This window comes from Trachurus japonicus, chromosome 9 (genome assembly GCF_045865225.1).
Source record: "Trachurus japonicus isolate A0001 chromosome 9, Traja_1.0".
NCBI lineage: Eukaryota > Metazoa > Chordata > Actinopteri > Carangiformes > Carangidae > Trachurus > Trachurus japonicus.
In genome coordinates this window covers 2,336,256-2,351,579 of record NC_140915.1, presented here as the reverse complement: position 1 = coordinate 2,351,579, position 15,324 = coordinate 2,336,256, and the positions used below count along the sequence as shown (strand labels likewise).

At 45.5% G+C, this 15,324-nt stretch overlaps 1 protein-coding gene and 1 pseudogene across 2 annotated transcripts; one reads left to right on the top strand and one right to left on the bottom strand.

Moving 5' to 3' along the window:
* Window positions 1-616: 616 nt before the first annotated feature.
* LOC146980507 (uncharacterized protein BRD3OS-like) lies at window positions 617-1,081 on the bottom strand. The gene has a single exon (XM_085785708.1). The coding sequence runs from the start codon at window positions 965-967 to the stop codon at window positions 617-619; it is 351 nt and encodes a 116-aa protein (XP_085641834.1). The 5' UTR covers window positions 968-1,081.
* Window positions 1,082-6,115: 5,034 nt separating this feature from the next.
* LOC146980506 (inactive phospholipid phosphatase 7-like) lies at window positions 6,116-13,332 on the top strand (annotated as a pseudogene). Its single transcript, XR_015036534.1, has 4 exons — window positions 6,116-6,394; window positions 7,750-8,069; window positions 9,441-9,622; window positions 13,103-13,332. The product of XR_015036534.1 is annotated as an inactive phospholipid phosphatase 7-like (transcript).
* Window positions 13,333-15,324: the final 1,992 nt, after the last annotated feature.

The following is a 15,324-nucleotide window of genomic DNA, read 5'->3' as shown; positions in this document are numbered from 1 at the left end:
TGGTCCTGGTCCTGGTCCCTGGTCCTGGTTCTGGTCTCTAGTCCTGGTCTCTAGTCCTGGTTCTGGTCTCTAGTCCTGGTTCTGGTCTCTAGTCCTGGTCCTGGTCTCTAGTCCTGGTCCTGGTCTCTAGTCCTGGTCCTGGTCCTGGTCCTGGTCCCGGTCCTGGTTCTGGTCCTGGTTCTGGTCTCTAGTCCTGGTCCTGGTTCTGGTCTCTAGTCCTGGTCCTGGTCCTGGTCCCGGTCCTGGTTCTGGTTCTGGTCTCTAGTCCTGGTCCTGGTTCTGGTCTCTAGTCCTGGTCCTGGTCCTGGTCCTGGTCCCGGTCCTGGTTCTGGTCCTGGTTCTGGTCTCTAGTCCTGGTCCTGGTTCTGGTCTCTAGTCCTGGTCCTGGTCCTGGTCTCTAGTCCTGGTCTCGGTCCCGGTTCTGGTTCTGGTCCTGGTCCTGGTCTCTAGTCCTGGTTCTGGTCCTGGTTCTGGTCCTGGTTCTGGTCCTGGTTCTGGTCCTGGTTCTGGTCCTGGTTCTGGTTCTGGTCCTGGTCCTGGTCTCTAGTCCTGGTCTCTAGTCCTGGTTCTGGTTCTGGTCCTGGTCCTGGTCCTGGTCCTGGTCCTGGTCCTGGTTCTACATGAGGCTGCAGATGCGGGACCGGCCCTCCTCCTCCTCCAGTCCGGTCTTGTCCCGGACCAGAACCGCCTGGTTGCCGTAGCGACTGTACCACGCGGACTGGCTGCGGCTCAGGTACGAGGCCGGCGCCGTCAGGTCCTGCTGCTGCTGGGTCCAGACCAGCAGGGACGTGTCGCGGTACCGCAGCCGCGCGAAGGCCTCGGACAGCGCCTTCTCCGCCAGGGGGGGCCGACCTGGACCGGGACCTGGACCGGGACCTGGACCCTGCTCAGGTTCTGGTTCCAGTTCCTCCGTGGCGGCGGCTCGCTCCTCTACAGGCGGGTCACAGTCACAGTCACAGTCCGACATGTCGGCGTCGGTCCGGCGAGGACGGGAACGGTGCGGTCTGGTTCTGGTCTGGACCGGTCCAGGTCCGGGTCGACCCGGGTCATGTTCACACAGCTGCTGGCCCTGGTCCTGGTCCTGGTCTGGCTAACCAACTGCTGATCGGCGGGCGCTAACCCTGGGCGGAGGGATACGTGAGTTGGTTAGGTCCAAATAAAAACTGTGTTTTTCCTGGAAAATATTATATTATAGTGAACAATGGAACTGTTTTTTTTTCAGGTAAAACCTCTTTTAGGCCGTGAAAATAGGCCGTTTCTTTGTGTCTGTTCACAACACTGCATAGACCAGAGCGGCTTTTTTATGCAAATGAGAATGACTGATGCATCCTGGGTAATTTAGGGGCAGCGTCCGGCATTTTTACATTGCACTCAGTGGCTTTTTGTGTTTTGATGGAGCGTAGACTAACTAACAATCAATTTGAATGTTTTATTTTGTGTTTCTTTTGTAGCACTATGGCCCAATTCCGATTCTATTTTCCATCCCTACCCCTACCCCTAGCCCTTAACCCTTGCCCTTGAAACGGAGCTACAAGGGGTATAGGTTGAAAGTCAACCCCTACGAACTGGGACACCACTTCAACAATCACATGCGTCATCAGTCGTCTCTGCTGCTTTCACATAAGTAGACGTGACGAGCTTTTGCCACAAATCCTCTATTCAAAACCACGTTAACTTAATAAAATAAAATAAAATTTAATGAAGAATGATCGGTTCATTGTAAAACATTTATTTATTGATGTAAATGTGGTGATTTCTGTATAGGCTACAGATCCCCCAGGCAGTGCTGCTTCTGTGTCCAAAACACATGAAGCTTCACTTTTAATTCAAACAAATTAATGCGACAATTGTTACATTTCATCAATGAGACCAGCATTTATCTCCTAAAAAGAATGTAACCAGCCGGTGGTAAACCTTTAAAACCCTGCGGGTAAGTTAATTAGCGTCCGTCTTTTCTACCGGGACGAGGTCGGGAGGTTGGCCGGCTGACAAGCTCTCCGGACGGGGTGGTGTCTCCGTGACGAGCCACTGATCTGCTCCACCGTGGAGCTTCACTTCTCCCAAAAACATCGGAGCAAACGTCTAAACAGCCTCATGTGGATAAACCGACCGCACATTGGGATCTAAACAGCTACTTTCTCGCATGAAAAAATATTAAAACTTAACAAAATGACGTAATAACAGCGCTACAGTGAGAAATAAATCAGCTGCCGGTTGCTGCAAGATGCATTCTGGGAAACTTGCCATAGCCCTCGGTCCGTAGTGTGCCCCTGAAAAATCTCCGTTTCGAGGGCGAGATAGCCAGACCACTTCCCCCTAACCCTCGTCTGGATCAGAATTGGGACACCACCACTTCACGTGAACGCGCTAAACGAAGGGTTAGGACCACGGGCTCTAGGGCTAAGGGGAGAATCGGAATTCGGCCTATGTCTCATAATTATTTCGACACCCTCTTTGAAACCCACCGTTCACGCTATCTTGAAAAACTACAATGAATGAATCTAGCGGTATGCTCCTTTAGCCTCCCACAGTGATCAATTACTCCACACAGTGGCCAGAAATGTCTGAATGAATCTACGGTATGCTCCTTTAGCCTCCCACAGTGATCAATGACTCCACACAGTGGCCAGAAATGTCTGACCCAGACATCTACAGGTATTTGGTGGAATCACCGGGAGGTTTTGGCTCAGTGTTGTCTGTAAACAGCCTGTTAATAGACAACTTTTTGTTACTTAGTTTGTCAAGAAGCCAGTTAGGCTGAATTACCCAGGATGCATCAGTCATTCTCATTTGCATAAAAAAGCCGCTCTGGTCTATGTTGTAAATATCTGGGCAGGGGTATTATGGGCTGGCGTTGCTAACGGGAGGAGTGCAGAGAGTCTTCTACTGCAATTAAAGTACTTAGGGGCTATTTGTACATCATACAACCCCACTTTAAAAAAAAAAGATACTATCCCTTTAATGTGGATGAATCTACGTTACCCCCACCTGTCATTGGTAAATGTAGTGTGAGAAGACTTCGCTTTCCAAAACTCCTCGTTGTCCCTTTAAATTTTAACAAATAATGTCTGGCAGTGGTGGTAATATAATATCTATGAATTAGTTTGTAAGACGCTTCTCTCTCCTGTCTTGTGTTTTTAACTGGACCCAGAGTCTGTACTAATAAATTATCTATCTATCTATCTATCTATCTATCTATCTATCTATCTATCTATCTATCTATCTATCTATCTATCTATCTATCTATCTATCTATCTATCTATCTATCTATCTATCTATCTATCTATCTATCTATCTATCTATCTATCTATCTATCTATCTATCTGTAATCAGGTATTTTTATATTTGTATGGGAGGTTCCATAATGGGTCCAGTTCAGTCCAGGGTTAGTTGTATTAGACCAGTACTGAACTCGCTGCCTCTGGTCTGAACCGGACCGGACCGGACTGGTGCAGCTGTGACGTCACTGGGCTCGGTTCGGGTCTTACCTGGGTGACGTCAGGTGTGACGTTCCTCTCGGCTTCCGTAGAGTCAGCGGTTTTTATCGCTGACGTCGGCGGAGGAGCTAACAGCTGTTAGCCGCCTAAAGCTGGGTTTACCTCCCGTTAGCCTCCGTTAGCTTCTGTTAGCTTCCGTTAGCCTCCGTTAGCTTCTGTTAGCCTCCGTTAGCTTCTGCTTTTGTTTTGTTTTTTTCTCCCGTTAACTTATCACAGTAAAGCGACCGTTAAAGCGTCAGAAACGTCTCTTTTCTCCTCTTTCTTTAGCCGCCGTTAGCATCATGGATGGTTAGCATAGACCGTTAGCACCCGAAGCTGCTGCTGCTGCCAATAGCAACGGTGCGTCCGCGGCGTCGTCCGGGTGGGAACTGATGACGGAGCGACACATGGTTCCTACCCGCTCTGCTCCGAGCTGGTGACGTAGCTGGAGCTTTGTTTGTTTCTTCTTCAATAAATCTTTATTGACAATATTATTTTCAGTACAAAGGCAGTTATTAATGTAAACACAAACAATTGGGGGTTATTCAAATAAATACATCAAACAAAGAGCATCAATTATATGTTTTTCTTAGGAAAATACCACATTTAGTCACTCAACCCCCTGTTTGTGGCATCCCAGTTCATCCAAAGCACCTGTGACTCAAAGAATAAGTTTGTTATTATTACATTTATGACATAAAAGCTCTTTCTGTTTTTTTACTTTTTACATTATAGACACCAAAACTCAACTTTATTTATATAGGCTAACACTTTAAAACAACCGTAGTTGAAAACAAAGTGCTGTACATAGAGACATAAAACAATTAAAGCAATAAAATAATAAAACAGACAGTTTGATTGTTTTTAAAAGCAATTAGAAACAATAAAACAATAAATAAAAGCAAACCATAAAACACGAATAAAGTCTCATGCGGAGTTGAAAGCCAGGGAGTAAAAATGGGTTTTAAGACTGGTTTTAAAAATGGACAGTGAAGAGGCTTGCCTAATGTGCAATGGTAGCTCGTTCCATAATTTTGGAGCAGCAGTGGAGAAGGCTCTGTCCCCTCTTAGCTTCCAAAAAGGACGTTGTTCCAATTTAAAGAAAAATCTGAGTCAGTCTTCAATGATATAACATATTACAGCCGTAGCTGGAGGTCCCGACTTCACTCACCTGTAGTGACGTCACCACACACAACTGAATCTGAAGTAAACAAATAGGAGAAAACTTTAAACTGGTATAAAGCCTAAACTCAAACAAGAAAAAGAAGATATAATTCTCCTGCATGATGAGAAAAGGTTTAAAGGGCAAGGAACTTGTTTTGTTTAATCTTTTAATTTTGTACAGGAAATGTAATATTACATTCACAAATATAAATGTTCCTCAAAAAGACCAAGGATTCAGGAATTTAAAATAGAAATCCTCTGCTACAACATGGTATGAAAGACTGAAAAGCTGTAAAAACATTAGACATTAACAAATCACTAAATATTTGTAAAGATAACCTCTATTTTGAATAAAATTGTGTAAATAGGTGTAAATATGAATAGGTTTTGTTTGGCTTTTGCCTTTTTGGTTTCTTTGGGTGTGTGTATAATATAAAATTAAAATAAATGTGTGTGTGTGTGTGTGTGTGTGTCTGGGGGAGGGGGGCAGTATTTATTTAGCCTGGCCCTGGTCCAGTCTGGTCCGGTCCAGCAGGGTGATGATATTCTATCTGAGTCTGGAGCCGCTGAGTCAAACCGAGGTAAATTTGGAGACTCCTCCTCCTCCTCCTCACGTTCAGTCCACCGACACCTGGTCGCCACGGTTTTTCAATAATATATACAGTAGATTCCTCTCAAGTTGTGCTGATTTCTCTCAGTTGAAACAACCCTTGGATACTGTTGCTAGGTAATTGTTGTTTTATTACTTTATACATGATTTGAATAGTTTTGAGGTCAACCAGATCGTGGAATTTTAATGTTTTTAATTTGATGAAAAGTGGATTTGTAGTTAAAAAAACAAAACTAACAAGTGAATGAAGTGACTGCACTGCAAAAACTCTAAATCTTTCCAAGAATATTTGTCTTATTTCTCGTCAAAATGTCTCATTTCTAGTCAAAACTAATCTCTTTCCATTTAAAATAAGACTCATCACCTAAAAATGAACTTGTTTTTAGATCATTTTCACTTGTTTCAAACTAATTTTCACTTGAAATAAGTAGAAAACTCTGCCAGTGAAAGCAAGTTTTTTTGAGCTTGTAATAAGAAAGTTACAGAGAAGAAACTTGCTCCACTATCAGATTTTTCTACTTATTTCAAGTGAAAATCTGCTTGAAAGAAGTTAAAAAGTGTCTAAAAACAAGCTGCTTTTAATGTGATGAGTCTTATTTTAAGTAGAATTAGTTCTGTTTTGACTAGAAGTGACATTTTGACTAGAAATAAGACAAATATTCTTGGTAATATTGTGAGTTTTTGCAGTGTGAAACTTGTGGTCTCTGTGGTTTCAGGTCTAGGGACCGGGACCGGGTCCACCTGCAGCCTGATCCAGCACCAAACACACACACACATCCTAGTGTTTTTCCACCCCCCTCACCCCCCACCCCCCCTCTGAACAGCTGACAGCAGAAGAAGGCCAGCTGCTCTATTAATAGCAGAGTCCCTCAGAGTCTCAGACCCGATCCGCCTCGGTCCTGCAGAGCTCCAGTCCCCCGTCATCATGCCCGGCAGCAGCAGCAGCGGCAGCAGCAGCAGCCAGGCCCGCAGCCGGACCCGAGACCGGAACAACGTCCTGAACCGGCCCGAGTTCATGTCCCTGAACCAGCCCCCCCGCCGGGAGCAGGGGGGGCCAGGGCCGGAGGGGGGGGGGCCGGGGGGGCAGCGGCCCCAGAAGAGCTGCGTTCAGACAGCCGAGTCAGCAGGAAGAGCCCGGACTGAGGTAAGAGCCATGCAGGCCCCGCCCACTCACATCATGACATCACAGCTCACATGGCCGCTCATATGCTGCGTTCATAACAACTCGGAGGTCGGAATTCCCAACTCGGAAATTCCCGACTTCCGACATCATTGCGTTCACGCTGCAGGAACTCGGAAGAAAAAAAAAACCATGGATACCTGAAGGAAGTTTGGCGTATTATTGTGGCTCATCGCTGAATATGAAAAATCACTGCAGCAGTAAATGATGTTTATTTTGGAGGAGAGGAGACGCTGCAGATGAGTGCACATATAATGTTACAGCCTTGATAACAGTTAAACCTTATTTCATCACATACGAGGAAACACAATTTCACACCATACAACAACACAGCTTAATATAAACGTATTTCATATAGGCTACTGCAATAATACACAAAATTATGCATTCAAACCTCAACAAATAACTTCAAATGTCTAAATTCTAAACAGGCTCGTTACTTTTAAAAAGTTATTAGTTATAGTTAGTTACTTTCCCCAAAAAGTAACTGAGTTAGTAACTGAACTACATTATATCCCCAGTTCTGTTCTGTTTTGATATTGTTCTCAACTAAAACAAGTCATAGTCCGGAAAAGAAAATTCCAGAAGGGCAATATGGACAAAAACACATAGACTTCCTGTAACCAGCTTTATCTATGTCCTTGATTGACAAATACTGTAATTAATGTACAGTATGTGATGGAAATTTGCCTTTCTAAATAAAAAAGATAATAAAAAAAAAAAAGAATTACTACATTATAAAACTAACTAATCACCAGGAAAATTAACTGCATTACTTTTTTATAAAATGTTCAAATATGTCAAATAACTTGGACTCGCCCCCTTAACCCCTGTTTATCTGGAACTAACTCGGTTATATAAATATCTATTTTTCTTTTATACAGAAGCATTTTATGGAGCTAATTTAGTCCCTTATTCTGGGAAACATGGACTGGTTTAGTTTAGTTTAGTTTATTACTGGTGTGGGCAGAGTTGTGTTTTGTTGGAACGAACCAACTCACTCAGTATCCCTCCGCCTGTGTGGAGGAGGGATACTGAGTGAGTTGGTTAGTTCCAGATAAACAGCTTTTTTCCAACTAGTTGATGAACTGAAACAAATGTGTCTATAATATATATTTATATAACATATAACGTCACTTTAACAGGTGTGTTATTATCTAGTGACTTCTTGAGTCAAGTAACAGAGTATTTTATTGTCAGTAACGGTGGAAAAACAGGAACTTTTGGATTACTGTTACTGAAAACTGTAGCTCTGTTAGTAACGCCGTTATTACCATCACTGGTCACCGTGACAACAGGTTGTCTGTTTGTGTCCCCAGGGCGTCCCGGGACGCCCCGGACGGCGGCGCGGCGGCGGACGGCGGGCTGAAGGACCCTCGGTTCCCGGAGCAGGACTGCATGCAGCTGAACCCGTCGTTCAGCGGCATCGCCATCAACTCGCTGCTCGCCATCGACATCAGTCTGTCCAAGCGCATGGGCGTGTGCGCGCGGACGCACGGCGCCGGCGCCCCGCTGCGCTCCATGGTGACGCTGCTGGCGCTCAGCGGACACGCCCTGCCCTGGATCTGTGGGACGCTCTTCTGTCTGTGGAGGAGCAACACGCTGGCGGGACAGGAAGTCCTCGTCAACCTGCTGCTCGGTGAGAGACCAGAACTAGGTTCATCTGAACAGTTACACCAAAGATCCTCTATAAACCAAGATGCCTCATGACAAGCTGCACCAATGATATGAAATGTTACAGCTTCACTTCCTGTCTCCCAAAGTGGGCGTGGCCACCGTCCCTCCACTTCCTGTTGTGAACGTGTGTGGATTTATAAAAGTTTTCGTAGAGGAAAGTGGGATATTTATATTTTCTTATGATAACATTAAATATTTACACAGCTAACGGTCATATTTAGCATGACGAACATTATTTAAATAATTAGCGCGGGCGTTTGCAAATGTTTGTTTGACGTTGCCTAGGAGATCAGGAGACAGGTCTGGAACAAAGTTCATTTTCTCCTGATGTGTCCGTCTGAAAATTGACATTTTCATGTCTAAACGTTCAGAAGAGATGTGTCTTGTGAAAAATGAGTCCAATATTTACTTCAGTGACTCTGGAGCGAAAGAATCGACCATAATCTGAGCTCACGTTCACTTCTCCCACTGGAGTCAATAGACTCAAGACCTGCTGCTGCTGCTAGTCTCCTAAAGGGGGCGGAGTCACAGTCTGCTGGTCTCCTAAAGGGGGCGGAGTCACGACCTGCTGGTCTCCTTAAGGGGGCGGAGTCATGGAGAAGCCCAAGTGACATGTAGCTATACAGGAAGCTCTCTCGTCATGGGACCATCTTGGTTTATAAACCGTCTTTGGTTGCGCTCTCATCTGACTGTAATTTGAGCTAACAATTGAGAGTGAGGAGTCACGTGCCGATTTGGTCTAATCTGGGCGGGGTTTGAGCTTTTTACAGTCCGGTCGGCCATGATGGAAGGAGACGCTATCGGTTGCCAGGGGCAACGTCATCAGAACAGCACAGAGACGGACTAAATTCTAGCTCTTTTTTGCGCCAACAGATCAACAAATTACAAGAAAGAATAAGGAGAAAGTAAATCACTGGAGCAGTTTTTAACACAGCAGTGATTTCCAGGCATTGTAAAACAGTAAATTACGGAGTAGACGATTTTGTTTTGCCCATAGACTAGTAAGGCTTTTGCCACCGGAATCCTTCCATCATGGCGGAGAAGGGGGGTGGGGCTCTGAGCTGTGACGACAACTCCTCACTCTCAATAGCATTAGCTGTTGAGTCTTTTTGTCTTTAAGACAAACAAAGCTTCTGATTGGTCCTCAGAGCAGCTACTTCACACTGAGTCAGGAAGTGGAGCTAGCAGGTTTAGTGGGAGAACAGCATTGTTAGCATTTTTAGCTTAGCATTAGCTGTTGATGGGTAAAGGAACAAAGTTTGATGCTATACTGCTAATGCTAAACTTAGCCATGTAGCATTAGCAGTGCTAACCCTCTGGTCTGTGTGTCCAGCTCTGATCCTGGACCTGATGACCGTCGCTGGGATGCAGAAGTTGGTCAAACGCAAAGGACCCTGGGACTTCCCTCCGGGGCTTTTGGACATCATCGCCATGGATACGTATTCTTTCCCAGCGGCCCACGCGAGCCGCGCTGTCATGGTGTCCAAGTTCCTGCTCAACCACCTGGTGCTGGCGGTCAGTGGGTGTGTCCACGTGTCCCTGTCCACGTTGTCACCGTTCGCCTGTCCCACCTGTCTTACCTGTCCTACCTGTCCCACATTTAATACCTGTCCTACCTTCAATACCTGTCCTACCTGTCTTACCTGTTCCACCTGTCTTACCTGTCCTACCTTTAATACCTGTCCTACCTTCAATGCTTGTCCTACCTTTAATACCTGTCCTACTTGTCCTACCTTCAATACCTGTCCTACCTTCAATGCTTGTCCTACCTTTAATACCTGTCCTACTTGTCCTACCTTCAATGCCTGTCCTACCTTCAATACCTGTCCTACCTTTAATACCTGTCCTACCTTCAATGGCCGCGTTTCCCAGATTTGTTAAGAAGCTCTTAGCGCTAAGATCTTCTTTGGAGCGCTCTTAAGAGCGCTGTGAAAGAAGAACGTGTTTCCCAGAGTCGCTCTTAGCTTAAGAAGATCTTTCACTAAGAAGGAAATGTAAGATCGAGCTGACCCACTCTTTCGAGTCTATTTAGCGACTTTTTAGCACTTTTTCAAGGCAAATCAATATCACACTAAGCAAGATTTAAACAGTGCACATCGTATGTTTAAAACATATTAAATTATGTGCCGAAATAAAAAATAAAGAGATAAAAAATAAAATAAGAACAATAAATAACCTAAATATGATGAATATGTGCTCTGCACATTAGGCACATAAATAAAATTAATCATCATGACTATCATTTATCATAACTTTTTACGCACACACCCACGTCCCATATCTGCATGAACATCAAAGACAACCGTTCTTAAATCAACCCCTAGTGTCGCTGTTGCATCGTGTTTTTACACAGTGGGCAGCTTCTTGGTGTGGTGGGGGCATCGCAAGCAAGGGTCAGTGTCACGGAGTGTGGCAGCCGTGACACCGATCCTCCTGTGCCATTTTATAGCCTACTGCTGGCACTAAAAAGACTGTCACGCATTAACACTCCACTGCCTAAATATATATGTAGCCTATACATATGCATAGCATTGATCATTCAGTGATGATGAGAAAAGAAAAACGTGTTGACCACCAAAATAATTTTTTAGTGGGTGGATTCAAACCCAGACCACAGCAATGCTTCAACTTGCAGTGGAGATACTCTATGAGGTGAGCTATTTGCTACCTTATGTTTTCATCCTTTCCAGAGTTGTCTGGCTGTAAACCAGCCAGCCCCTGCGCACATTTTTATTTTTATTTTCACACACATCAATCACATGGTCACGCAGCCGTCTGGCCGCATCTTTACGCGGCTGTGCCGTGTCACCTACGGGCAGTCTGTCGCTGCACCGTGACCAACGCGGCTACAACAGCGGAGAAGTTTCTAATCAGGCCCGTGGACACAGGGACCTGTGTTAACACCATGTTTGACAAGTGGAAATCCCGTTTTCGATTTATTCATCGCCCGTCGGTGCAGCTGCGCTGGTTACTGTGTGTGATTTATGCGTGTATTAGGTGCCGTGTGATATAATAATCGATTTGCCTGGCATCGATTGATTCAGTTTCAGTACCGTGGTGGTGGACAGCTCCTGTTAAGAGCTTCTTAAGAAGCTTCTTTGGCGTGATCTTAAGAAGGCAGTTAAGAACGCATCTGGGAAACACCCGTATCTTAGCGCTCCTTCTTAGCCGAACCCTTCTTAAGAGCCTTCTTAAGTCCTTAAGAAAGATCGAATCTGGGAAACGCGGCCAATGTCTGTCCTACCTTCAATGTCTGTCCTACCTTCAATACCTGTCCTACCTTCAATGCCTGTCCTACCTTCAATGCCTGTCCTACCTTCAATGCCTGTCCTACCTTCAATGCCTGTCCTACCTTCAATACCTGTCCTACCTTCAATACCTGTCCTACATTTAATACCTGTCATACTTGTCCTACCTTCAATACCTGTCCTACCTTCAATACCCGTCCTACCTTCAATGCCTGTCCTACCTTTAATGCTTGTCCTACCTTCAATGCTTGTCCTACCTTCAATACCTGTCCTACCTTCAATACCTGTCCTACCTTCAATGCCTGTCCTACCTTCAATGCTTGTCCTACCTTCAATGCCTGTCCTACCTTCAATGCTTGTCCTACCTTCAATGCCTGTCCTACCTTTAATGCCTGTCCTACCTTCAATGCTTGTCCTACCTTCAATACCTGTCCTACCTTCAATACCTGTCCTACCTTCAATGCCTGTCCTACCTTCAATGCTTGTCCTACCTTCAATGCCTGTCCTACCTTCAATACCTGTCCTACATTTAATACCTGTCATACTTGTCCTACCTTCAATACCTGTCCTACCTTCAATACCCGTCCTACCCTCAATGCCTGTCCTACCTTTAATGCCTGTCCTACCTTCAATACCTGTCCTACCTTCAATACCTGTCCTACCTTCAATACCTGTCCTACCTTTAATGCCTGTCCTACCTTCAATACCTGTCCTACCTTCAATGCCTGTCCTACCTTCAATACCTGTCCTACCTTCAATGCCTGTCCTACCTTCAATGCTTGTCCTACCTTCAATACCTGTCCTACCTTTAATACCTGTCCAACATTTAATACCTGTCCTACTTGTCCTACCATCAATACCTGTCCTACCTTCAATACCTGTCCAACATTTAATACCTGTCCTACTTGTCCTACCTTTAATACCTGTCCTACCTTCAATGTCTGTGCTACCTTCAATGTTTGTCCTACCTTCAATACCTGTCCTACCTTCAATGCCTGTCCTACCTTCAATGCTTGTCCTACTTGTCCTACCTTCAATGCCTGTCCTACCTTCAATACCTGTCCTACCTTCAATACCTGTCCTACATTTAATACCTGTCCTACTTGTCCTACCTTCAATACCTGTCCTACCTTCAATACCTGTCCTACTTGTCCTTCAATACCTGTCCTACCTTCAATACCCGTCCTACCTTCAATGCCTGTCCTACCTTTAATACCTGTCCTACCTTTAATACCTGTCCTACTTGTCCTACCTTCAATGCCTGTCCTACCTTCAATGCTTGTGTAACGGATGTGCACTCACTCCACCCATAAAAGACGTGCTAACCAAACCGCCAAGTGGTTGTCAACCTCTTGGCAAAGAGGTTAGCATCGTCGCCTCCGGTGCGGGAGGTTGTGGGATCAAACTTGTCCTACCTGTCCTACCTTCAATGCTTGTCCTACCTTCAATACCTGTCCTACTTGTCCTACCTTCAATGCTTGTCCTACCTTCAATACCTGTCCTACCTTCAATGCTTGTCCTACCTTCAATACCTGTCCTACTTGTCCTACCTTCAATGCTTGTCCTACCTTCAATACCTGTCCTACCTTTAACACCTGTCCTTCCAATCACAGGAGATCTGGATTTCAAAATAAGAGCCTAATTTATGTGCAGTTATAAATCTTTCAGTGATGTCACAGGTGACGTCACAGTCTAGTGTGACATCACCCCCAGTCCTGATCCTGATCCTGATTTGCTGTCCCTCCAGGTGCCCCTGAGGATCCTGCTGTACCTGTGGGCCTTCCTGGTGGGCGTGTCCCGCGTGCTGCTGGGGAAGCACCACCTGTCGGACGTGGGCTGCGGCTTCGCTCTGGGCTTCCTGCACTTCAGCCTGGTGGAGTCGGTCTGGCTCGACTCCAACACCTGCCAGACCCTCATCTCCATCGGCACGCTGCGCTGGACCCTGCTGGTCTAGGACCCTGCTGGTCTAGGACTCTGCTGGTCTAGGACCTGCTGGTCTAGGACTCTGCTGGTCTAGGACCTGCTGGTCTAGGACCTGCTGGTCTAGGACCCTGCTGGTCTAGGACTCTGCTGGTCTAGGACCGGAGGCAGACCTGCAGCGATGTAGTCCGGTCTGGACCAGATCCTCACCTGCACCAGTCTGCTGAGCTGGACTCCACTGGTCCAGACCGGTCCAGACTGGTTTAGACTGGTTTAGACTGGTTTGGCTGCGTGTGACTCTTTTAGGCCAGTCTGGACTCTGGTCTCTGGACTCTAGACTCTGAATTTTGGATTTTGGACTCTGGATTCTGGTCTCTGGACTCTGGAATCCAGATGCTGATGTGTCACTGCACCTTTTTAAACTGGTTTGGACCAGTTTGGACCGGTTTGGACCAGTTTGGCCTGGTTTGGACCGGTCCTACTGGATTATGGTTCCTGTTGGACTGGACTATAAAAATCTGAGGCTGCTATAAACTACTGGACTGGACTCATCTGGTCTGGACCGGATCGTGATGGTCCATGTTGGTTTGGTTGATCTGGTCGCATGGCAGACCTTTGAATTTAGAATAAGTGTGTGTGAGAGTGTGAGTGTGTGTCAACGAGTCTAAATCAAATCTTTTTTCTTTTTTTTTTTCCATTTTCTTCATTCGACTAAAATCAGGAACTTAACACCCAAAATTCCCAAACCCATGGCTTCTCTGAGTTACAGCGGGGCTCCGTGCAGCACTGCATGTCCATGTGACGGTTGAGAACGGAGCTCACTTTTCTTCGTCCAAAAAGACACACCAAAAAACATCCAAATACCTCCATAGTGCTCGTCTGTAATGTCCCTCTTGTATTGAAGCCCCGACATGAGAAATTGTTCCGCCGACACAGGAAGAGCAGTGAACTGAGTCACTGGGAGCTTCCGCTACAAAACAAGCTTGAAATATAGACTTATTTAATTTTTTTCGGAACAATTTCTCATGTTGGGGCTTCAATACAAGACGGACATTACAGACGAGCAGCATGGAGGTATTTGGATGTTTTTTGGTGTGTCTTTTTGTTACGAAGACAGTTGGTATCCATTTGCAACCGTCATATGGACATGCTCTGCTACGCCGAGACCCCCTGTAACTCAGAGAAGCCACGGAGGACTCTGAAACTTCTCCCAGCCCTTAGTCCACATGAGGGGGAGTAGGAGATAATGAGGGACATTTGAATTTTGGGTGAACTATCCCTTTAAATCTAATTTAGACCAAAACCAGATCAGACTCTGGTTCTGGTGTGAACGGGGCTCAGGAAGACACAGTGAGTTATTAGTAAGAGTGTATTGAGGGAAGGTGTTTGATTGACAGATGTGATTATAACCTATTGATTGTTGATATTGACTGATACTCAGGTATTGATCTGATCGCTGATGTGTTGTTGAACTGATGAAATAAAACTGTTTCCTGTTTCTCTCTCTAGCTCCGCCCACTCACTCAGCAACCTGCACAGGTCACATGGCGATGCGTTCACTGGCTCCGGCCTGAACTCGTCAATGACTCTTGGTTTATTACGTGTTCATTAAAGGGACATTCTGTAACTTCTCCTGTTATCTATTCATGAAAATCGATTATTTGGTTCAAAAGACTGTTTTTCATTAATCAGTAATCCCCCCCATCAACAAAGTGAAGTGTTCCTTTCAGCTCTGAATTAGCCGTTCATATCATTCATATCTACATGGAGCGGGTGATCAATAGTGTTAAAGGTACATTGTGTAGGAATTCCTCCCATCTAGCGTTGTGGTTGTATATCGCAAGCAACTCAATGGTATTTTTCATGCTGCATTCAGGTTAAATTGGGCAGACGGCAGACGGACGACAGCCGCTGCTCGTAACGGCATAAACAAGTCTCTATGTAAACAAGTGGTCCGTCAGCACGAGGCAAAACAATAGCCTACACGTGACAACATGTTGTCATGGCGATGTGGTATTGTTTTACCGGCTTTCTCTGGACTTCTGTGAC